This window comes from Oncorhynchus clarkii, chromosome 18 (assembly GCF_045791955.1).
Source record: "Oncorhynchus clarkii lewisi isolate Uvic-CL-2024 chromosome 18, UVic_Ocla_1.0, whole genome shotgun sequence".
NCBI classification, from domain to species: domain Eukaryota; kingdom Metazoa; phylum Chordata; class Actinopteri; order Salmoniformes; family Salmonidae; genus Oncorhynchus; species Oncorhynchus clarkii.
In genome coordinates this window covers 61,477,511-61,502,768 of record NC_092164.1, presented here as the reverse complement: position 1 = coordinate 61,502,768, position 25,258 = coordinate 61,477,511, and the positions used below count along the sequence as shown (strand labels likewise).

The window sequence follows — 25,258 nt, the reverse complement described above, 5'->3', positions numbered from 1 at the left end:
TAGTCCTCAGGGTTTTGCCTGCTACATCAGTTATGTTATACTCACAGACAAGATTCAAACAGTTTTAGAAACTTCAGAGTGTTTTCTATCCAAATAGTAATATGCATATCTTATATTCTTGGCATGAGTAGCAGGAAGTTGAAATTGGGCACGCTATTTATCCAAAAGTGAAAATGCTGTCCCCTATACCTTGAGTTAACCAACAATGCAGTTTTAAGAAAAAATGTGTTAATTAAGTAAAAAAAATAACAGAACCATAAGTTACAAATAACGCAAAAAAACACACACAATAGCACAATTGGTTAGGGGACCGTAAAATGGCAGCCATTTCCTCCGGCGCCATTATCTATCTTTGCGTAAAACATGCGTGAGATTTATCAATATGAACGTTTGCTTGAGTGTGTGTGTAAATTTATGCACAGCCATGACCATGCATTCGCACAAGTGGTGGAATAAGGGAACTGCTTGACAAGCATAGCATTGGGAAAATATATGTTGAAGGGAGGGGGTACTGTCACGTCTACTCCCTCTCCCCCTCTCTGGCGCTCGACGTCGCCAGTTTACTTATTCTTCCGCACACCAGCCACCATCGTTACGCGCACCTGCGTCTCATGAGACTCACCTGGACTCCATCACCTTCCTGATTACCTCCCCTATATCTGTCAGTCCCTTTGGTTCTTTCCACAGGCGTTATTGATTCTGTTTCTGTGTTTCATGCCTGTGCGCTACTCGTGTTTCTTGTTTTGTTCCATGTTCAGTTATTTGTTACATTTACTCCCTTTACTTGCTTCCCGAGTCTTAGCGTATACGTTACAGGCTGGGCCAGTCAAATACATTCAGAGACTTGTCCCGAAGATACTCCTGCATTGTCTTGGCTGTGTGCTTAGGGTCGTTGTCCTGTTGGAAGGTGAACGTTCGGCCCAGTCTGAGGTCCTGAGTGCTCAGGAGCAGGTTTTCATTAAGGATCTCTCTGTACTTTGCTCCATTCATCTTTCCCTCGATCCTGACTAGTCTTCCAGTCCCTCCCGCTGAAAAACATCCCCACAGCATGATGCTGCCACCACCATGCTTCACCGTAGGGATGGTATTGGCCAGGTGATGAGCGGTGCCTGGTTTCCTCCAGACGTGACGCTTGGCATACAGGCCAAATAATATTTTTCTCATGGTCTGAGAGTCCTTTCAGTGCCATTTGGAAACTCCAAGTTTCCAAATGTTCCTTGGATAGATTTGGATAGAAAACACTCTAAAGTTTCCAAAACTGTTGCACAAAGTTTTCCCATATCACCCTGCTCCTCCGCACACTCCTTAAGCTAGGAGAGAAGAGACCATGCCAATCTTCCAAAAACATGTCTGTCAGTATAACAGAACTGATGTTCTTCATGTTCCTTTTACTGAGTGGCTTCCGTCTGGCCACTGTACCTTAAATGCTCCTGAGTGGCGCAGTGGTCTAAGACACTGCAACTCAGTGCTTGAGGCATCATTACAGACACCCTGGTTCAAATCCAGCCCCATAGGGTGGTGCACAATTGGCCCAGCGTCATCTGGGTTTGGCTTGTGTGAGCTGTCATTGTAAATAAGAATTTGTTCTTAACCTCTCTAGGGTATGTGGGACGCTAGCGTCCCATCTGGCCAACATCCAGTGAGGTTGCAGAGCGCCAAATTCAATTACAGAAATGCTCATTATAAAAATTCAGAAAACAAAACATATTTTCCATAGGTTTAAAGATTAACTTCTTGTTAAACCAACCACAATGTCATATTTATAAAATGCTTTGCGGCGAAAGTATACCTAGCCCAGAACATAGCCAGGTTGACAAATTATTACAAACAGTAACCAGCCAAGCAGAAGCGTTACAAAACTCAGAAATAGAGATAAAATTAATCCCTTACCTTTGATGATCTTCATATGGTGGCAATCAGAAGACATTAATTTACTCAATAAATGTTCCTTTTGTTCGATGAAGTCTCTTTATATAAAAAAAACTCAGTTTTGATAGCGCGTTTTCTCCAGTAATCCACAGGCTCAAACTCAGTCAAAACAATCAGACAAAAACTCCAAATTGTATCCGTAAAGTTCATAGAAACATGTCAAACAATGTTTTTATTCAATCCTCAGGTTGTTTTTTAGCCTAAATGATCTATAATATTTCAAACGGACAATAACGTCGCCAATATAAAAGGTAAACAAGAAATGCACATGCGCCTGAAAAAACTCTGCGTCACGTTAGGGTCCACTCGTTCAGACTGGTCTTACTCCCTCATTTATAAGAATACAAGCCTGAAATGATTTCTAAAGACTGTTGACATCTAGTGGAAGGCATAGGAAATGCAAATGGAGTCCTAAGTCAATGGATACTGTAATGGCATTGAATAGAAAACTACAAAACCACACATAAAAATACTTCCTGAATGGATTTTTCTCAGGTTTTCGCCTGCTAAATCAGTTCTGTTATACTCACAGACACTATTTTAACAGTTTTGGAAACTTTAGAGTGTTTTCTATCCAAATCTACCAGTTATATGCATATCGTATCTTCTGGGCCCGAGTAGCAGGCCGTTTAATTTGGGCATGCTTTTCATCCACAATTCAGAATCCTGCCCCCTACCCGAGAGAGGTTAACTGACTTGTCTAGTTAAATAAAGGTTCAATTTAAAATAAAAAATTTAAACATGTATGATTTGGTGGAGTGCTGCAGAGATTGTTGTCCTTCTGGAAGGTTCTCCCATTTCCAAAGAGGAACTCTGGACCTCAGTCAGAGTGACCATTGAGGTTTTTGGTCACCTCCCCTCCCCCGATTGCTCAGTTTGGCCGGGTGGCCAGCTCTAGGAAGAGTCTTGGTGGATCCAAACTTGTTTCATTTTAGAATGATGGAGGCCACTGTGTTTTGGAGAATCTTCAATGCTGCAGAAATGTTTTAGTACCCTTACCCAGATCTGTGCCTCGACTCAATCCTGTCTCGGAGCTCTGTGGAAAAAGTGAAGGCGTCAGAATTTTTAAAAAATTAACCTTTATTTAACTAATCAAGAACAAATTCTTATTTACTATGACGGCCTACTGGGGAACAGTTGGTTAACTGCCTAGTTCAGAATGACAGATTTTTACCTTGTCAGCTCAGGGATTCAATCCAGCAACCTTTTGGTTACTGGCCCAACACTCTAACCACTAGGCTACCTGCCACCAGTATGAGTGCACTATATCTTGACATGCTATCAATATCATAAAATTTGACCACATCAGTGCATTTGTTACGATAATGATTCATATCAAGTACAGTAATTTGTTAAATACAAGGCATATCTGAAAGTGAAACCATTGTTGACATACTATAAAAGACTGAGGTAATGGAAATCGAAAAAGGGATGCCTGATCTTGCTCTGTTGAAAGATTTGGCCCATGCTGCATTTCGCAGAGAGAACAGATTGGCTCATCAGATATCGTTTCCCAAAACCAATTTCATAGGATTTTTGCTAAGATTTGAGACCTACTTTAAAAAGGAAACACATGTCATTCCGGTACACAACCATGTGCTATCCGTCTTGGGGGTTTTGGCAACGGGCACTTTTCAACAGGAGCTTGCCGATCCGCATCTCACAGCCCTCCATGAGCCAAAACAAACAGTAACATACAATTTCAATACAAGATTGCACAACAGATTGAAGTCAAGAGGTGTTTCTTTGACATGATGCCATCAATGAATTCCCAAATACGAATAGAGAAAAAGGCGGCACCCACATCGACATAAAAGAACCAGCCCAAAAGGATTTAAACTATGTGAACAGACAAGTCTTCCCCTCTTAATGTACAGGTGACAGGTTAAGTGATGGTCAAAAGATGCAACTGAATGTGGTGGCAAGGTGGCCAGGTGGAACTCGTTCATTCTGCAGAACAATAGTTGGCCTATATGCTTACAGGAGGGAGCTGTTGCGGATGGATGGCTTATTGGTCTGTGTTGTCTAATCATTTGAAGTAACTTGAATTGTCCTAATAGTCCTCTCTTTTTAGCTATGTTTCTCTTTTTACTGGTCACAACTGAGCGAACCAAATAAAACATTTTGGTTGTACTCAACCTCTGACACGAGCACCTCTATTTCAGTCTCGGAAACATTTTTTTTAAATTAGTTGTGCCATTTTATGTCATGGTACGGCATTGTATATTCCCCATGGGTTGAAGGGATGAATTGACCATATAAGGTTAATTAGGGGCGTTTCGAAATGCAAATCGCCAAGGTTCTGCATGAGCACTGAGGCTGAGAACAATTGGTATTCATCAATGGTTATCTCCTACCGGTGTGTGTAACTCTCATAGGAGTGTTTGATGAAGCACACTTTTTCTATGCATACAGACATTATAAATTCTGTTAGCATGTAATATTTTAGAATAGTTTCTACGCAATATTGATAAATGAAGCCCCAGGAATTCCAAATGTTGTGTGTGCAGGGTTAAATTAAATTAAATTAAATTTAAAAGAGTTGCAGCCAAGGGGTGGGGAGCGTCTGTAAAGCCTAAAGGGAGAGGAGCGAACAGGTATAGAAAACACACACATGGCTGCCAAAACTGCAAAAGAGAAAAATGAGATCATCAGAAAATAACTAGGTAAGATACTCAAGTGAGACAGTGGTGTGAAGCCCTCCTCTCCTTCCTTTCTCAAACAACTCGGCAGAACGACTCGGCAGAACGACTCCTCAGAACGACTCCTCAGAACGACTCCTCAGAACGACTCCTCAGAACGACTCCTCAGAACGACTCCTCAGAACGACTCCTCAGAACGACTCCGCAGAACGACTCCGCAGAACGACTCCGCAGAACGACTCCCCAGAACAACTCCGCAGAACGACTCCTCAGAACCGTCTTTGTTTTGGCGATGGCCTTAGTTTTGCGACGAGACCGCCGTTGACAGCTGAGAAAACAAGGGAGACTGAAGTACTAACACCAATTGACCATTGCCTTGCAGAGGTGAAGAGCACACCTCCTTGTACTAATTGCTGATTGCCTCGGAGAGGAGAAACCACCCTCCCCTCCAATACAGCCACTGATTACCAAGATAACAACAGTTGCAAATTGCCCTGCCCCTTAATCCTGGTTGATGTGTCAACAATCATCTGCAAGTTAATAGCAGTCAGCAGTTCACACACCAAGAAGGCTACTGGGAAGACAGGCAGCACTTAAAGTAGATGGCCCTAGCTAGCAAAAAAAGACAGATAAAGACTAGCTATAGAATGATGACGATGAGCATGGTGATGGTGGATATTTCTGATGAAGAAGACATTTTCATTTAAGAACAAAAAAAAGCTATGAAACACCTTACCATGGTGTATGTTACTGTTCACAAATGTCACGAGCAATTTAGAAAACAGTGTTGATGCTGAGAATGGAGTCTAACCCTGTTTGTGTTTACAAGGGTTCATATTTGTGTGGGTATTATTTCATTGTCTGTGCATATGCATGCTTCCATCCATGTTTCTATCCGTGTGCGTGTGCGTGTGTGTGTGTGTGTGTGTGTGTGTGTGTGTGTGTGTGTGTGTGTGTGTGTGTGTGTTTCTGACCGTTCTGGAGTCCTATGGTGTCTACACAGCGGGACCTGTAAACACAAGCAGTCCTTCCTCCGTTCCATGTCCCTAATGAGCCTTAAAACGCTACAACTTTCCCCCACCAACAGATCTGTGTTTACGTTGTTAGGACTGATAAATGGCAAAACTGTACGGCAAATTGCCGTGATTTGTCTGGGAGAAGAGAAACACATTTGCTGCATGGCTTGCCTCTAATTGTGAATAAAAAAGAAAGGCAGCAAATATCAAATGACATAAAAGTGAAGAGCAGCATGTAGTCAAAGACAACAGTGTTTTCCTTCTCTCCTGGGGTTCTGTTCCATCATAAACTATTAGATAGAAGACATCTATCTAGCGCACATTGTACTAAATCATCAATCCATTATAGACTTATCAGTAACCACTAGTACATTATGCAGTGTTCAGAGCTACGCTGGTGGACCACTACTAGATAAAGGAGATGGTTACACACAGAACACAAAGAACACACGGAACACATGGAACACACGGAACACACGGAACACATGGAACACACGGAACACATGGAACACACGGAACACACAGAAGGGAAGGGGAGAGTTATTTCTCATTGCTATTTCGGTAGCTCCTCCTTATTAAGTCAAGACATGGAAAAGAGCTCCCGCGTCTTGTAACATGAATGAACTTTAGGAATATTTTCGCCAGGGGAAAAGGAGTGAGAGGGAGGAAGGGGGTAGAGAAGGGCTTGAGGGCTCTTGCCGGGAATGAACTTTATTCATATTTTTGTCAGGGGATAAATATAATATGGAGTGAGAGGGAGGAGGAGGGCGAGGAAGGGCTCTTGCCCAGATGCGCTGGCATTAAGAATTCAAGCCTTATTGTAACATTTGGGGTCAAGTCATGCCCAGGCTTCAGAGAGAACAGTGAAATATCAGGCTTTCACACCCATAAATCATTTGTCTCGCCCTCGGGAGGGAGGGAGAGAGAGAGATTAAGAAATGAGAAAGAGAGAAAGAGAGAGAGGGAGGGAGAGGGAGGGGGAGAGAGAGGGACAGGGGAGAAGGAGAGGAGACTGCTGGCTGCAGCCTAATGATATTGAAGCAAAGAAAAGGAGATATTGTATCCCAGAGATAAGGCCATGAGTCTTATTACTCGTCAGACTGTGTTTCAGCACCGGGGACGACGTGTTAATCAATTAATGTGTGAAGCCACTGTGTCATTCCATGACACGTTTTCATATTTCACTCCCCAGGCTCTGTCACACACACAGACTCGCACACACACACACACACACACGGTCTCACACACATCTACACACACACGCATGCAAGCAGAGGAAGGCTGAGAGCTGAAAAGAGCTGACAAGGGCTAATCTGATATGTCGCTCTTTGAAAGGGCATCAGTGATCAGTCTGAACCAAGGAACGTCTTGGTTTGATGTATGCTGCTTAAACAAAACCTTTCATAGGGATTCAAGAGTTGACTCGTGTGTGTGTACATCACAGCCTTTGTTTGATAGCAACATCAAAGTTGATATCAAACTGGCCTTTCAATTGAAGCACTATTCCTAGCTAGCCTGACTCCTCACGCTGAACACTCCCACTGCTCTATTCCTAGCTAGCCTGACTCCTCACGCTAAACACTCCCACTGCTCTATTCCTAGCTAGCCTGACCCCTCACACTGAACACTCCCACTGCTCTATTCCTAGCTAGCCTGACCCCTCACACTGAACACTCCCACTGCTCTATTCCTAGCTAGCCTGACTCCTCACACTGAACACTCCCACTGCTCTATTCCTAGCTAGCCTGACTCCTCACACTGAACACTCCCACTGCCATATTCGTAGCTAGCCTGACCCCTCACACTGAACACTCCCACTGCTCTATTCCTAGCTAGCCTGACTCCTCACACTGAACACTCCCACTGCTCTATTCCTAGCTAGCCTGACTCCTCACACTGAACACTCCCACTGCTCTATTCGTAGCTAGCCTGACCCCTCACACTGAACACTCCCACTGCTCTATTCCTAGCTAGCCTGACTCCTCACACTGAACACTCCCACTGCTCTATTCGTAGCTAGCCTGACCCCTCACACTGAACACTCCCACTGCTCTATTCCTAGCTAGCCTGACCCCTCACGCTGAACACTCCCACTGCTCTATTCCTAGCTAGCCTGACTCCTCACGCTTGAAGCCCAATGACTTTTTATAGGCCTCTGAGACTAGTGTGAATATAATAATATATGATACTCTTTATGCCATTGTTACTATAACTACATAGATCCTAACTATGGTGTGTGTGTGTGTTGTGTTTCTCTACTCCTGCACCTATTGATAATGCAGGTGCACTCAGTTGTCTCTCTACTCTAACACAGGTGGGCAGCATGGTGGCGTTCCAGTGCCAGCTAGGTCACCTGCTCCAGGGCTCCACCACCCGGCTCTGCCAGGCTGACCTTACCTGGAGCGGCTCCCAGCCAGAGTGTATCCGTGAGTCACATCACACCCCCTACTGCAGTGGTTCTGATGATGTCACGGGTATCAGGGTATAGCTACAGCCGTTATTGTGACTGGGTCATAGAGGGACAGTATAGGGAGGGGGTGGTTCTCAAACCTCTCCTGGGGACCCTCAGACATTTTCACAATTTGTTGTAACCCTGAACTAACTCACCTGATTCACCTAGTCAAGGGCTTGATGATTAGTTGACAAGTTGAATCAGGAGTGCTAGCTGTGGAATCGATCAAATACATGGAACGGTCCCCAGAAGAGGTTTGAGAACCACCCCCTACTGTCCCTCTGTGGTGCCCAGTCACAACAACTGCTGTAGCTATACCCTCTGATGCCCACGATGACATCATCATAGAAAAAGCCCCCATGATATAATTGCATTTATATGGTCAGCCCATTCAGCCCATATTTCTATGATAAACCCATTCTAGGATTCTAGTTCTATGGTCAACCCAATCTAGGATTATGTTTCTATGGTCAAACCCATCCTAGGATTATGTTTCTATGGTCAAACCCATTATAGGATTCTGTCTCTATGGTCAACCCATTCTAAGATTATATCTCTATGGTCAACCCATTCTAAGATTCTCTTTCTATGGTCAACCAGTTCTTGGATTCTATTTCTATGGTCAACCTATTCTAGAATTCTGTTTCTATAGTCAGTCCATCCCCGACTCTAGCTAGGGACCTCCATGATATCCGTCACTTCTGGCCATTCTCACTGACATTACTTTGACCGTGACATGTCACTCTGACCATATCACCGTGTTCATCTGTAAAATAAACACATTTTAGGAACCACTGACAATTTTTTACACATTAGCCACAAAGAGTAAGAAGAGGGGGAGAGGGAGACGTGATGTGGTCCTAACTACACTAGTTTGTCATGGTTGTGCCGTACTGACGCTCAGAAAGTGTGGCTTGTACTGTACATCTTTGAGAATTATACAGTACATCTGTTATGTCAGGCACAGGAGTCTTGCAGGTGATTACAAGCAGGTGTTTTTCAAAAAGTTTTGCTTGCATAATAGCAGTTGGCTGTTTCCTAGGTAACAAGGATCTTAGAAGGATCATGGCACAACTATCTCCGTTAGCGCCTGCTACCGAACCAAAGGGCTTCATTACTTTTTCAATGATAAAGTAGAGCACTCTGCCAAGCTTCAAGGTCATATTTAATAACTGCTACTTTGAAAATTAATTCACATTATTGGAAACAGCAAGGATCATTTTCTACTCTCACCGTCACAGCAGGTGAGCTGATATATCAGAGGGGAAGGATGATTCTCATGAAGAGATAATCTTTATGGAGGTAGATTCAGAGACCCAGCCTAGCGGGAGAGACCCTAACCTTCACATCGGCTCCCTCCCAAATGGCCCACATCCCCTGTATCGGGCACTACTTTTGAACAGGGACCATAAGATAATGTAGTTCACAATATAGGGGATAGGGTGCCGTTTGGAGGCAACCATCCACACGAATCGTCAGTCAGCCCCCCTCAGGGTAGTCTTATCCACTCAGCTACCTCCATGGGGATAGGGTGAGGCAGGGTAAAGTGGGGTGAGATGGGGGGGGGGGGGGGGTATAGAGGGGATGGTGGTCTCTTTTTGTCTCTCTCTCACTCACACTCACACTCTCTCTCTCTGTGTCTCCTATCCCAGGAGTGTTAATGTCCCCATCCAGGCAGGGAGGAGAGAAAGGCGAACCCTGGTCTTATCTCCCCATACAGCCTGTCTCCATCCCTCCCCACTCACACATGCACGTCACTCCCACGTCACACCATGGCAAAGCACCCAACCCCACCACCACTCCATCTAGCAGTATAACGATATAGCACAGTAGTAGTAGTATGAGGGAGGAAATGGTGTTAAAATATGATTTATATACACTAAGTATAGGCTTACTGCAATATTAATGTATTGTATGAGAAAATGATTGGAATACAGATATAATTTCCAGTCAAATGGAAAAGAAATGCCAGGGTGGCAGTGGATGCACGCTCTCTGTCTGCCCAGCCATGAGAAGATAGAATCAAAGGGCCCAGCTAGCACATTTGGTTCCTTGGAAGTTGTGAGAACGTATGTTTTCGGTTTCCGATTAGGTTCTAGAAACGAAGCCATAAGTTTCCTGACTGGTAAAATGTTTTTTTTTTAATGTCCTGAGAACGAATGTGAAAACGTACATTTTTAGGTTGCAGGGAGTTTCTGCGAATGTTGTATTATTACTTTGGCACGGCGTCAGTGAGATTCAAACCTATGATCTTCGGTTCTCTGTCCATGGAATTAGTCCTCTGTGCCACCAGGATGGAGCTAGCATGCTATGTTTTTACATGTTAGTCTATTCAAACAGACCCCATTTCAAACAATGGGGAAACAAGCACTCATTAAGATCAGGTGTTGCCAATTAGTGGACTTGGCCAACACACCTGAACACACTTAACAAGATAGAAGATAGAGTTTTGTTGATGCTGAGAACTGAACGATGTGAGAACATGAATTAAGTAGAACCACAAAGAAACCTGTAGGAAACGTTAGGCTGAAGTACTGAAATTCCCACAGAAGAACGCTGTATCTTAACGTTCTCTGAACTATTTGAGAACATTCCCAATGTCAAACCAGTTCGAGAACGTTCATAGAACATTACTAAAACTGAAATTAAATGTAACCATGTTTGAACTTAGGAAAAATTCTGTTAAATTAATGAAATACCAAGAAAATAAAGTTTTTTTGTGAAGTTCCTAAAATGTGCTGAGAATGTTCCAAAACCAAGTAACTATTCTGCACCATTCCCAGAAAGTTGTGGGAAGGTTGTATGCTAAATAACCATAGGACAACTATGATCTCAGCAAGCTCTAGGAAACAAGGTTCTCAGAACATTATGTGCTAGCTGGGTGAACTCCCTTAAACCAGTTTGTTACATGGCTGACTTAGAGAACATTGACAGATGGCTACCAATGTCAGATTGCTGTTCACTCAAAAAAATCTTTACTCATAACTACATTTCACTCTTTCTGTAATTAGCCTATATTCTGCCAATTGTGTGAAGAAATGTCAACACACAGTGTCACACAAATGTCATTGATATAGTACAATATGTTAAGGATTACTCACAGTGTGTAATATAATATTCAGTAACTATACATAGCCCTTTTCATATTGGAATAGACCAAAAATAATACTTAAGTCTCACCATAACCTCCAACAGCTATCACACTGCCCCAAAATATCCCACCGCCTCCTGTACTGTTCAAGAGACCCATCAACACACACACACACACACACACACACAAACACACTCATATACACATACACACACACACACACACACACACACACACACACACACACACACAAACACACTCATATACACACACACACAAAAAATACCTTAAAATAAAAGAGAATTGGTGGGTTAGTTGGAGCATTGCTCCCTCCACATACCTAATCACAGCCCCTTTTGATCAAAGATGGATAATAGTGGTTCACTGGCTTAGCTGAGTGACAGAGAATCTCCTGCTGTTTGATCTTCCATGGGTTGGTGGGTTGGGGCAGTGACAGGTAAACACACACACACACACTGTACACACACACACTTCTCTTTCACTCTGTGCACGCTGCCACAACACATCAGTGCATATCTGACCCTCTCTGGGTTGCTCAACTCAACTCCGGGCCATCTCTGTAGACTGTGTAGAATGCAACCAACCATCCCTGAGAAAGTAACCAGTCGTATTCACACACAGTGCAGCAGTAGGAGGTGTTTTTGTGTTTGTTGTGTTCTGTTTGTCTGAGGTTCTGGGTAGCCAGTGAATCAGTTCAGACTTGGTGTAAGCACATCTAGTCACTTGCAGGTGCAGGATACAAAAAGTGTCATGAAGGAAAGACATATACCAGCCAGTGACTGTGCAAAATAATGTAAAAGAAAATTCAATAGAGCTTTGATGGTGCCTGCAGCTATGGGCAGATGGTGAGAATAATAGCAGTCAGATATGGGCAGATGGTGAGAATAATAGCAGTCAGATATGGGCAGATGGTGAGAATAATAGCAGTCAGATATGGGCAGATGGTGAGAATAATAGCAGTCAGATATGGGCAGATGGTGAGAATAATAGCAGTCAGATATGGGCAGATGGTGAGAATAATAGCAGTCAGATATGGGCAGATGGTGAGAATAATAGCAGTCAGATATGGGCAGATGGTGAGAATAATAGCAGTCAGATATGGGCAGATGGTGAGAATAATAGCAGTCAGATATGGGCAGATGGTGAGAAGAATAGCAGTCAGATATGGGCAGATGGTGAGAAGAATAGCAGTCAGATATGGGCAGATGGTGAGAATAATAGCAGTCAGCTATGGGCAGATGGTGAGAATAATAGCAGTCAGCTATGGGCAGATGGTGAGAATAATAGCAGTCAGCTATGGGCAGATGGTGAGAAGAATAGCAGTCAGATATGGGCAGATGGTGAGAAGAATAGCAGTCAGATATGGGCAGATGGTGAGAATAATAGCAGTCAGCTATGGGCAGATGGTGAGAAGAATAGCAGTCAGATATGGGCAGATGGTGAGAATAATAGCAGTCAGCTATGGGCAGATGGTGAGAAGAATAGAAGTCAGATATGGGCAGATGGTGAGAAGAATAGCAGTCAGATATGGGCAGATGGTGAGAAGAATAGCAGTCAGATATGGGCAGATGGTGAGAAGAATAGCAGTCAGATATGGGCAGATGGTGAGAAGAATAGCAGTCAGATATGGGCAGATGGTGAGAAGAATAGCAGTCAGATATGGGCAGATGATGAGAAGAATAGCAGTCAGCTATGGGCAGATGGTGAGAAGAATAGCAGTCAGATATGGGCAGATGGTGAGAAGAATAGCAGACAGATATGGGTAGGTGAGAAGAATAGCAGACAGACATGGGCATGTGCAGGTGAGAAGAATAGCAGACAGATATGGGGAGGTGAGAAGAATAGCAGACAGATATGGATAGGTGAGAAGAATAGCAGACAGATATGGGTAGGTGAGAAGAATAGCAGACAGACATGGGCATGTGCAGGTGAGAAGAATAGCAGACAGATATGGGGAGGTGAGAAGAATAGCAGACAGATATGGATAGGTGAGAAGAATAGCAGTCAGATATGGGCAGGTGAGAAGAATAGCAGATAGACATGGGGAGGTGAGAAGAATAGCAGACAGACATGGACAGGTGCAGGTGAGAAGAACCATATTAGTATGTCTAAAAAGCTCATCTCTCTTTCTCCATTCCTCGGTCTCTTCCCCCCAGCCCACTCGTGTAAGCAGCCAGAGAGCCCTGCACATGTGGAGGTGATAGGGATGGACCTGCCAGGGTTTGGTTACACCCTCCTCTACTCCTGCCAGGCTGGGTTCTTCCTGTCCGGGGGCTCGGAACACCGCGTCTGCAAGTCAGACGGTACCTGGACCGGGAAGATGCCCATTTGTCGAGGTACAGGACAGTAACATGACATGTCCCGTTGTTTGTTTGTGTCTGTGTGGCTCCAGGGTGAAGTTCCCCCTAACCTTCCACCAATCCTAACCTTAGCCGTGTGTGTGTGTGTGTGTGTGTGTGTGTGTGTGTGTGTGTGTGTGTGTGTGTGTGTGTGTGTGTGTGTGTGTGTGTGTGTGTGTGTGTGTGTGTGTGTGTGTGTGTGTGTGTGTGTGTGTGTGTGTAATGGCATATGCTGATACGGTACAGAGGCTCTCTTGTAATGGCATATGCTGATACGGTACAGAGGCTCTCTTGTAATGGCATATGCTGATACTGTACAGGGGCTCTCTTGTGCCACAGGCCGTGATTGCAGCCGCAATGGTATGGAGCATATTCACACACATATTCACACACACTCCTGGCCACTGCTGCATCGCACAGCTGTGCACTGCAGGCCACAGAGTAATTACACACACATAAACAGATGTGTAATGTTGTGGGAGAATTTCCCACTGTGCCAGGCTGCTCTGCTACCACTGCAGCAGACAGCAACTTGTGCTATTCTAGTGTCTATCATGCCAGTGCAGTGGAACAGACAGGACACGGCTCCTGGACCACCAATGGCACTTACCTTCCCTGTCATGTAGAGGGCCACTGCCACAGAACACGCCCTACTGCATAACCCCATTCATGCTTATTTCTGGGTTTCTCACTTCATCTTGTTTCTTCAAAGATAGATAGATACCAGATACCTTTTTATACTTGTATTACCAAAAACATAATGAGAGGAAAGCTTGCAAGTAAGCATGTCATTGTACTATGTAGACTTCGCTGTATCCTGTGAACATCCGTAGGACAAATCAACTTTGATTTGATTTTCTATCATTTGTACAAGATGTCATGCTTGACTTTTACATTCCAGGACACACCATATGCATTTATTACCCAGATTGACCAGATCCAGATCATTTAGAAATTCCACATACAGAACTCTAAATGGAACTGACAATAGAACTCAGAATTCGACCCCAAGGAGTTAAATTGCATTATCTCTTGATGTGTGTTGCTGATGTACCTCAATACATGATTAGAAGTCCCCACATGGGGAAGTTGATGTGACATAATGGGACTAATGCTGTTTCCTATAGCTGGGTCCAAACTCTCGGAGAAGCCCATCAAGCCAGTGGCAGGGACACCCAGTCCCAAGCTGAACGGTGAGTGCCTGACTGAAGTGTCATCACCACACACACACCATAAAAACTGTGCACACACACACGCGCGCACACACACACACACAAACACACACACCATTACAGCAACGTCAAAAAGAGCAGTGTTCTGATTACAAAATACTACTCTGATGCCGGTACTGTAAAGTGCAGCTAGCAATCACAACAGAATGAATATGAACAGCTTCATATGGCCTCACAGGGGGCGAGGGCTACGCTAATAGCACCTCAGAAGGACTGGTGTCCTTAATTCAATCTTGAGTGCCCCTCTTGAGGGACTAGGAAGTTAATGAAGAGTGGAAAGAGTAAGTCTGATGGTAAAACGTCCCAGCAGCACAGGCCTGACAGGCCTCTCTCTCCTTCTCTCTCTCTTTGTCTTTTACTCTTTCTCTCTCTCACGGAGTAATCTGTGGTGCAGTGATATAGCAGCTCAACCATCCCAAAGCTTCCACTGCCTTCATAACAAGTTTAACATTTATCAACTTGGAGAGGGACTAAGTTCTTTAAAAGCTTGGAGGTAATTTACTAAGTTTGACATACTCTTGAATATCACGTTTTAGGGAAAACCCAGATGCAGACAGTGTCGAAGTAACAACAGTTTATTACTAGAACAGGGGGCAGGCAAAACGACAGGCAGGGTCAGGGCAGGCAGAGGTCAGGAATCCAGATCAGATTCAAAAGGTACAGAACGGCAGGCAGGGTCAGGGTCAGGGTCAGGGCAGGCAGAGGTCAGGGTCAGGGCGGGTAGGGTCAGGGTCAGGGCAGGCAGAGGTCAGGGCAGGCAGGGTCAGGGCGGGTAGGGTCAGGGTCAGGGCAGGCAGAGGTCAGGGAAGGCAGGGTCAGGGCGGGTAGGGTCAGGGCAGGCAGGGTCAGGGCGGGTAGGGTCAGGGCAGGTAGGGTCAGGGCGGGTAGGCTCAGGGCAGGTAGGCTCAGGGCAGGTAGGCTCAGGGCAGGCAGGCTCAGGGCAGGTAGGCTCAGGGCAGGTAGGCTCAGGGCAGGCAGGGTCAGGGCGGGTAGGCTTAGGGCAGGTAGGCTCAGGGTCAGGGCAGGCAGAGGTCAATAATCCAGGGCGGTGTGACAAGGTACAGGACGGCAGGCAGGCTCAGGGCAGGCAGAATGGTCAAAATCGGGAAAACTAGATAACAGGAACTAGAAACAGACAGGAGCAAGGAGGAAAACGCTGGTAGGCTTGATGGACAAAACAGAGAACAGACAAACAGAGAACACAGGTATAAATATGTATACAAATGGGAATAATGGTGGAAGATGGGCAACACCTGGAGGGGGGTGGAAACAAGCACAAAGTGAAACAGATCAGGGTGTGACACTGAGGGTGAAAGGTCCCAGGGCCCTGTGTCTGTGAACTCTAGTAGTATTTGATCAATCCTATAGACTTACAAACAGTGGAATATAAGGTGACAGTATGACTTAACCAAGGTCCTATTTTTCTGTTTTCCTCTTATTTCTTAAAATATTTGTTCAGTTTTATTGAAGGAATAGAAATGAAAAGGGAAGACAGTGCGAAGACCGGTGGGGCCAGGATTCGATCCCACGCAGGCAACGGGATGGCGTGTGGACTTAACCGCTTGAACAACCTCAGGCACAACCAAGGCCCTCTAATAATCAATATTGTCTATGCTCTGTTTCAGTTCCTGATGACGTCTTTGCTCCTAACTATATCTGGAAGGGTTCATACAACTACAAGGGAAGAAAACAACCAATGACTCTGAGTATCACAAGCTTTAACACCACCACGGGAAGGGTTAACGTCTCCTTGACCAATAGCAACATGGAACTGCTGCTTTCGGGTACGACATCTGCATTTTACGCTATATTACACAGAGAGGACACGCTAGGGAAGCCACTCCTTGAACACACACACAGATTCACACACACACACACAGATTCACACACACACATAGCATGTAATCGTGTAGTCACTGGAGTAAAATGGAGCCACCGTTTCAGATGCTGAGTTTCTCTCCCACAATATGCATATGACTAGAAATGAGTGTTACTAAACATAGCTGACATCGTTTGATTGGTAGGGCCTTAATGTCAGACAGTATCCATTTAGGATCTACTTGGTGGGAAATTAAATTATGTTTATTTGCCTGTGTGGAGGACATTTGCTAATATTTGAAATGGGCATTTATGGTCTGTCTGATCTGAGAACATGTTTTGAGTTGAGGTGTTTTGATTTTGCAGTGTGCTGTAATTAATTTGAAAGCTATGACTCATTTATTTCATATTCATTTTTGGGGGGTGTTTTCGCATAGCCCCTTAATATAATATTTATTCTGTCCCTTAATGTACCTTCATTAGTGGAGCCTAATGGATGTGTAAAACTACCCCCCCCCCCACATTTCTCTTAAATGAAATATGAATCTGATCTGACAAATCTTTCACGGATTTACCATAACTATCTGGAGAGAAAGGTCCCCTTCTCCTCTTTCCACCTCACTCCTTCCCTCTCACTCCTTCTCCTCTTCCCTTTCACTCCTTTCCTCGCACTCCTTCCCCCTCACTCCTTCTCCTCTTCCTCCCTCACTCCTTCCCCCCTGACTCCTTCCCCCCTGACTCCTTTTCCCATCACTCCTTCCCCCTCACTCCTTCCCCCCTCACTCCTTCCCCCTTCACTCCTTCCCCCTCACTCCTTCCCTCTTCACTCCTTCCCCCTTCACTCCTTCCCCCTCACTCCTTCCCCCCTGACTCCTTTTCCCATCACTCCTTCCCCCTCACTCCTTCCCCCCTCACTCCTTCCCCCTTCACTCCTTCCCCCTCACGCCTTCCCTCTTCACTCCTTCGCCCTCACTCCTTCCCCCTCACTCCTTGCCCCTCACTCCTTCCCCCCTCACTCCTTCCCCCTTCACTCTATCCCCCTCACTCCTTCCCTCTTCACTCCTTCCCCCTCACTCCTTCCCTCTTCACTCCTTCCCTCTTCACTCCTTTCCCCTTCACTCCTTCCCTCTTCACTCCTTCCCCCTCACTCCTTCCCCCTTCACTCCTTCCCTCTTCACTCCTTCCCCCCTCACTCCTTCCCCCCTCACTCCTTCCCCCCTCACTCCTTCCCCCTTCACTCCTTCCCCCTCACTCCTTCCCCCTCACTCCTTCCCCCCTCACTCCTTCCCTCTTCACTCCTTCCCCCTCACTCCTTCCCCCTTCACTCCTTCCCTCTTCACTCCTTCCCCCTCACTCCTTCCCCCTTCACTCCTTCCCCTTCACTCCTTCCCCCTTCACTCTTTCCTCCTTCACTCCTTCCCCCCTCACTCCTTCCCTCTTCACTCCTTCCCCCTCACTCCTTCCCCCTTCACTCCTTCCCTCTTCACTCCTTCCCCCTCACTCCTTCCCCCTTCACTCCTTCCCCTTCACTCCTTCCCACTTCACTCCTTCCTCCTTCACTCCTTCCCCCTCTCTTCTTCCCCCTATCTTCTTTCCCCCTCACCCCTCCCCCTTCACTCCTTCCCCCTTCACTCCTTCCCCCTTCACTCCTTCCCCCTCTCTTCTTCCCCCTCTCTTCTTCCCCCTCTCTTCTTTCCCCCTCACCCCTCCCCCTTCACTCCTTCCCCCTCACCCCTCCCCCCTTCACTCCTTCCCCCTTCACTCCTTCCCCCTTCACTCCTTCCCCCTCTCTTCTTCCCCCTCTCTTCTTCCCCCTCTCTTCTTTCCCCCTCACCCCTCCCCCCATCACTCCTTCTCCCCTCACTCCTTCCCCCTCTCTTCTTCTCCCTTCACTCCTTCCCACTCCCTTCTTCTACACTCACTCCTTCCCCCACTCTTATTCCCCCCTCACTCCTTCCCCCTCACTCCTTCCCCCTCTCTTCTTCTACCCTCACTCCTTCCCCCTCTCTTCTTTTCCCCTCACCCCTCCCCCCTTCACTCCTTCCCCCTCACTCCTTTCCCCTCTCTTCTTCTACCCTCACTCCTTCCCCCTCTCTTCTTCTACCCTCACTCCTTCCCCCTCTCTTCTTCCCCCTCACTCCTTCCCCCTCTCTTCTTCCCCCCTCCCCCCTTCACTCCTTCCCCCTCACTCCTTTTCCCTCTCTTCTTCTACCCTCACTCCTTCCCCCTTTCTTCTTCTACCCTCACTCCTTCCCCCTCTCTTCTTCTACCCTCACTCCTTTCCCCTCTCTTCTTCTACCCTCACTCCTTTCCCCTCTCTTCTTCTACCCTCACTCCTTCCCCCTTACTCCTTTCCCCATCACTCCTTCTCCCCTCACTCCTTCCCCCTCACTCTTTCCCATCTCACTCCTTCCCCCCTCACTCCTACTCCCTCGTTTCTCCACAGCTGCCTTTAACCTAGCTGACATGTGATTTACATCATCAAATAAATCTTCTTAATTTAAATTGGACTTTGAATTGCCCAGCAGCCGTTGCAAATTATGACACAGAAAGTTGAATGCAGCGCTACTCACTCACTGAGAAGAAATGTGTCTTGGAGATTTAGAAATCACAAAGTAATCATACCGCTGAGGCACGGGAGGAGGCCATTTTGTGTTTTTAATAACAGGGGGCCATTAGCTTATTTCACATTTAGAGAGGCCAGGCAGTGGATTGAGCATGTTAATTGAATGTGTGTTATTACTACCACTGTGTACATCAGTCTGTTTGGAGCGACAGCGCAGGGACAGGGCCTCTGATAGGCCTTAATATGGTGCTCTCTTTCTATGCCTTCGGTTGTGGGAGGCTGTTAGCAATAGAAAGTATGGTTGATGAGTGAGTGTTCTACTACAGTAAATTGCTCCATGGTTGAAGAAGATAGCGCTCAGTGTTTATATCACCTCTTTTCATTTTCCACACAGACACATACAGACCAAGAGTGAGATAGGAGAGCGAGACCATCATCATTGGGTCATTGTCTGTGATTGTGTCCCCTGAGTACCACAAGTTACAATATATCAGTGTTGTGCCTTGGCCTCACATCACCCCTCTTGTCCTCCTGTGCTGTGTTTTGCTGCAGGTGTCTATAAGAGCCAGGAAGCACGGTTGATGCTGCTCATGTACCATGTGAAAACGTCCACTCACACCACGCTGGGCAAGGTCAAGGAGGAGGCGTGGTCCATGGACGGTTTTGTAAGTTTACCGTTTCGTACTTCGATTTATAGATATCTTGCTCCTCATTGGACGTGGCGGCGTATTAATGTTGAAATGGCATCTGGGAACCCAATGTAAATCAATGAGGGCGCTCTGCTGAAAAACGACAGTCCCACTTCTTGCTCAATCCAGCCGTGCACCGGGTCACCCAAACGGGTTACCAGGTGTTATTTCATGTTTATTACAAAATGGACTCAAATGCTCTCCTTGTTTTGTATTTAGTAAAAATTCAATTCTGAAAATATGGATTTTTCCTTTAGAATTCTACCCCATGGTGAAAAGTACCAAAAGGACTTGACTGACTGACTAACTACCTGATTGACTCACTGACTGACTGATCATATCTGTCTCCCTGTATTCTCCTAGGTGTCTGCAGAACCTGACGGTGCCACCTATGTCTTTCAAGGCTTCATACAGGGTAAAGACTACGGTCAGTTTGGACTGCAGAGGCTAGGTAAACATCACCACATATCCACTGTGATTTTATATCAACTTTCTCACTGTCAATAATATTGTGTCATTTCAAAACATAGAAATAAAAAGTGTATGTTAGAAATATTTGATATAGACTAAAAGGTTACTGTGAGAATATTGATGTTGTTCCTCTCCCACACAGGTCTGAACATGTCAGAGAGTAATAACTCCTCCAATCCACCTCATGGTACGAACAGTAGCTCTGTGGCCATAGCAATCCTTGTGCCTTTTTTCGCCCTGATATTTGCAGGCTTCGGGTTTTATCTTTACAAACAGAGGTAAGTGTACCTACCTACCTACCAGCTATTATTACCTACCTACCAGCTATTATTACTGACCACCCTACCACCAGCTATTATTACTGACTGACCTACCACCAGCTATTATTACCGACCTACCACCAGCTAGTATTACCGACTGACCTACCACCAGCTAGTATACCGACCGACCTACCACCAGCTAGTATTACCGACCTACCACCAGCTAGTATTACCGACCGACCTACCACCAGCTATTATTACCGACCTACCACCAGCTATTATTACCGACCGACCTACCACCAGCTAGTATTACCGACCTACCACCAGCTATTATTACCGACCTACCACCAGCTAGTATTACTGACCTAGCACCAGCTATTATTACCGATCTACCACCAGCTATTATTACTGACCGACCTACCACCAGCTAGTATTACCGACCTACCACCAGCTAGTATTACCGACTGACCTACCACCAGCTATTATTACCGACCTACCACCAGTTATTATTACCGACCTACCACCAGTTATTATTACCGACCTACCACCAGCTATTATTACCGACCGACCTACCACCAGCTATTATTACCGACCGACCTACCACCAGCTATTATTACTGACCGACCTACCACCAGCTATTATTACTGACCGACCTACCACCAGCTATTATTACTGACCGACCTAGCACCAGCTATTATTACCGACCTACCACCAGCTAGTATTACCTACCTACCACCAGCTAGTATTACCTACCTACCACCAGCTAGTATTACCGACCTACCACCAGCTATTATTACCGACCTACCACCAGCTATTATTACCGACCTACCACCAGCTATTATTACCGACCTACCACCAGCTATTATTACCGTCCTAGCACCAGCTATTATTACCGACCTACCACCAGCTAGTAACACCTACCTACCACCAGCTAGTATTACCTACCTACCACCAGCTAGTATTACCGACCTACCACCAGCTATTATTACCGACCTACCACCAGCTATTATTACCGACCTACCACCAGCTAGTATTACCGACCTACCACCTGCTATTATTACCGACCCGACCTACCACCAGCTAGTATTACCGACCTACCACCAGCTAGTATTACCGACCTAGCACCAGCTATTATTACCGACCTAGCACCAGCTATTATTACCGACCTACCACCAGCTATTATTACCGACCTACCACCAGCTAGTATTACCGACCTACCACCAGCTATTATTACCGACCTACCACCAGCTATTATTACCGACCTACCACCAGCTAGTATTACCGACCTACCACCAGCTAGTATTACCGACCTACCACCAGCTAGTATTACCGACCTACCACCAGCTAGTATTACCGACCGACCTACCACCAGCTAGTATACCGACCGACCTACCACCAGCTAGTATTACCGACCTACCACCAGCTAGTATTACTGACCGACCTACCACCAGCTAGTATACCGACCGACCTACCACCAGCTAGTATTACCTACCTACCACCAGCTAGTATTACCTACTTACCACCAGCTAGTATTACCTACCTACCACCAGCTAGTATTACCTACCTACCACCAGCTAGTATTACCTACCTACCACCAGCTAGTATTACCTACCTACCACCAGCTAGTATTACCTACCTACCACCAGCTAGTTTTACAGACCTACCACCAGCTAGTTTTACCGACCTACCACCAGCTAGTATTACCGACCGACCTACCAACAGCTAGTAATCCCGACCGACCTACCACCAGCTATTATTACCGACCTACCACCAGCTAGTATTACCGACCGACCTACCAACAGCTAGTAATCCCGACAGACCTACCACCAGCTAGTATTACCGACCTACCACCAGCTAGTATTACCGACCTACCACCAGCTAGTATTACCGACCTACCACCTGCTAGTATTACCGACCGACCTACCACCAGCTAGTAATCCCGACCGACCTACCACCAGCTAGTATTACCGACCGACCTACCACCAGCTAGTAATCCCGACCGACCTACCACCAGCTAGTATTACCGACCTACCACCAGCTATTATTACCGACCGACCGACCTACCACCAACTAGTATTACCGACCGACCTACCTACCACCAGCTAGTATTACCGACCGACCTACCTACCACCAGCTAGTAATCCCGACCGATCTACCACCAGCTAGTATTACCTACCTACCACCAGCTAGTATTACCAACCTACCACCAGCTAGTATTACCTACCTACCACCAGCTAGTATTACCGACCTACCACCAGCTAGTATTACCTACCTAGCACCAGCTATTATTACCGACCTACCACCAGCTAGTATTACCGACCGACCTACCACCAGCTAGTATTACCTACCTACCACCAGCTATTATTACTGACCTACCACCAGCTAGTATTACCTACCTACCACCAGCTAGTATTACCGACCTACCACCAGCTAGTATTACCGACCTAGCACCAGCTATTATTACCGACCTACCACCAGCTAGTATTACCGACCGACCTACCACCAGCTAGTATTACCGACCAACCTACCACCAGCTAGTATTACCGACCTACCACCAGCTAGTATTACCTACACAGTATACTTTGCTACTGTGTCAGGAGCTACAGCATTTGTGTTACATACTGGTTGTTGTTATTCACATATAGGACCATGAACCATTCCTGTGTTCCCGCAACAGGACTGCCCCTTAAACGCAATACATATTCTTAGAAAAGCTACATGTTGACTTCATACTGACTTCTTCTCTTCCACTGAGTCTGAACAATGTGTTGTTCCTTCTCTAGGACTACTCCTAAAGCCCAGTACACAGGCTGCTCCGTCCACGAGAACAACAATGGCCAGGCGGCCTTCGAGAACCCCATGTACAACACCAGCGCCAAGTCGGTGGAAGGCAAAGCTGTCCGATTCGATCCTAACCTGAACACAGTCTGCACAATGGTATAATGAAGTCCGCTTGGCGACTGCATCGTTTTTTTCTTATTTTTGTATCGGGGTAAAAAAAAAGAACAGGGAAATGCTTTTGCGAAACGAACGGATTTCATTGAGATTTAGACTGGCGATAAGAGATGGAAGACAGTCCAGTCTAGGTGTGTTGGCCATGGTGGAGACAGAGGTAGAAGAAACAAATCCTCTGGTACTTAAAGCACACTCTTCAGGAACTTTGACTGGTCATGTGTGTCGAGAAGGACACTTATTGGGAGACTAGACCAACATCACGTTTTAGAAGACTGAACTGAGAACTGAGAATCATAAAAACCCAAATCTTCACAGTGGTCGACGAGTGACTTGGAGTTCTGACGTTACCTTATGATATTGCACTCTGCGAGTGTTTTTTCTTCACAGTCGACTGGGTCTTTTTTATAAATTGAAAAGGATCTGTAAATCTTCTTCTTGCATATATGAGAAGCATTCACCACCTATATTTTTGTGCTATATATTATCACGTGGGAGGGGCCAATGGCAGTGAGATTATATGAAGCGTTTATAGAAAAGAGAAGAAGAAGAAACTAAAATATTTCAAAACAATTGTGTTCACAACAACAAAAATACACAGAAGTATTTTGGGGTTAATTTTTAAAGTGTTAAATCGTTTTTTAAAAACAACGGTTTTGACCGTAACTCCCTCTCCTCTAGCTTCAGTCCCACGTTCTGTGTTTTTTCCCAACTGAGCCAATCAGAAGTGTTTGAAGTACTGATGTTAACTGTGAGGTGTGAATAGAAGGGGTTTTCTGGATTATTTAACTCTTATTTGCCATTTTGGATCATGACCCAAAGATCGAACTTTCCAGACAACATTTTCATTTGGACTTTTCATTATATTGCACTTCTTTTGTTCAGATTTTCTTTTGTTTCAATAGTTGTTGCTGTATTCGTTGATGTATCCAAGTGGGTCATTTTTACACAGTGCCTACCAAACACCATGTGAATCAGGTCTGCTGCTCTTTCCTCTTCTCCTCATCCCCCGCTGTTCCTGTCTTTCACTTTTCTAATCTACGGCCTCATTCCCTCTCTCCTTCACCTCACATGACTTTGTGTTGCTGAACACTTAACACTGACACAGTCTGGTGACACACAACAGCTCCATTCCACTCATTAGGTGCCGTGTTCTTTTTAGCCTTCAATCTATTTTGCCACTTAGTTTCTCCTATAAAATTTACTGCAATAAAGAACCCATACAATTCTAGGATTGGACTGTAAAATTGAACTACTATTTGCAGTACAGTACAACTGGGTACTCCTATATTAAATGCATTGAAAATATATAACAAAAAAAATAGAAAAAATGTGATTAAAAAAGTGTTTTATAAAGAAATATATTTTTATGAACAAATTATTTGTAAAATGTATGAATCTATTATGTACATTTTCAATGCAATGTAAGATTAAAAAAGGCAAATTGCTTTTGTAAAGTGTTGTCTCTTTATTAACTGCTATTTGTTTAGTTTAGATTTGTTATATAGAGATATATATTTAAGTGATAATGTCCTCGAAGCCGTTGTTTGGAGGATATATTGGCATGGGTGTTGTTAACTGTGACAATATATCCTCTAAACACCAGCTTCACTTTTTATACAACGGTTTACCAACATACTCAAATAATGACAGTGGATTGCGCAGTCCGATGGAACGAAGTAAATAGGCATTTTAACGACAAATCAAATGTTATTGGTCAAGTACATATTTTTAGTAGATGTTATTCCTGTGCATAGATTTAGCTGGTGGTAACTTGTGG

The 25,258-nt window shown here is 45.2% G+C and overlaps 1 protein-coding gene across 1 annotated transcript in view; it reads left to right on the top strand.

Annotated features, from left to right (window-relative positions):
• Positions 1-24,329, top strand: part of LOC139373820 (CUB and sushi domain-containing protein 3-like) — a 740,037-nt gene extending 715,708 nt beyond the window's left edge. The window contains exons 63-70 of the mRNA XM_071114860.1: positions 7,902-8,013; positions 13,308-13,487; positions 14,618-14,683; positions 16,348-16,506; positions 19,659-19,771; positions 20,159-20,246; positions 20,409-20,544; positions 23,310-24,329. Coding sequence (XP_070970961.1) covers positions 7,902-8,013; positions 13,308-13,487; positions 14,618-14,683; positions 16,348-16,506; positions 19,659-19,771; positions 20,159-20,246; positions 20,409-20,544; positions 23,310-23,469 — 1,014 coding nt within the window. The 3' untranslated portion in view covers positions 23,470-24,329. The remainder of the gene's footprint in view (positions 1-7,901; positions 8,014-13,307; positions 13,488-14,617; positions 14,684-16,347; positions 16,507-19,658; positions 19,772-20,158; positions 20,247-20,408; positions 20,545-23,309) is intronic.
• Positions 24,330-25,258: the final 929 nt, after the last annotated feature.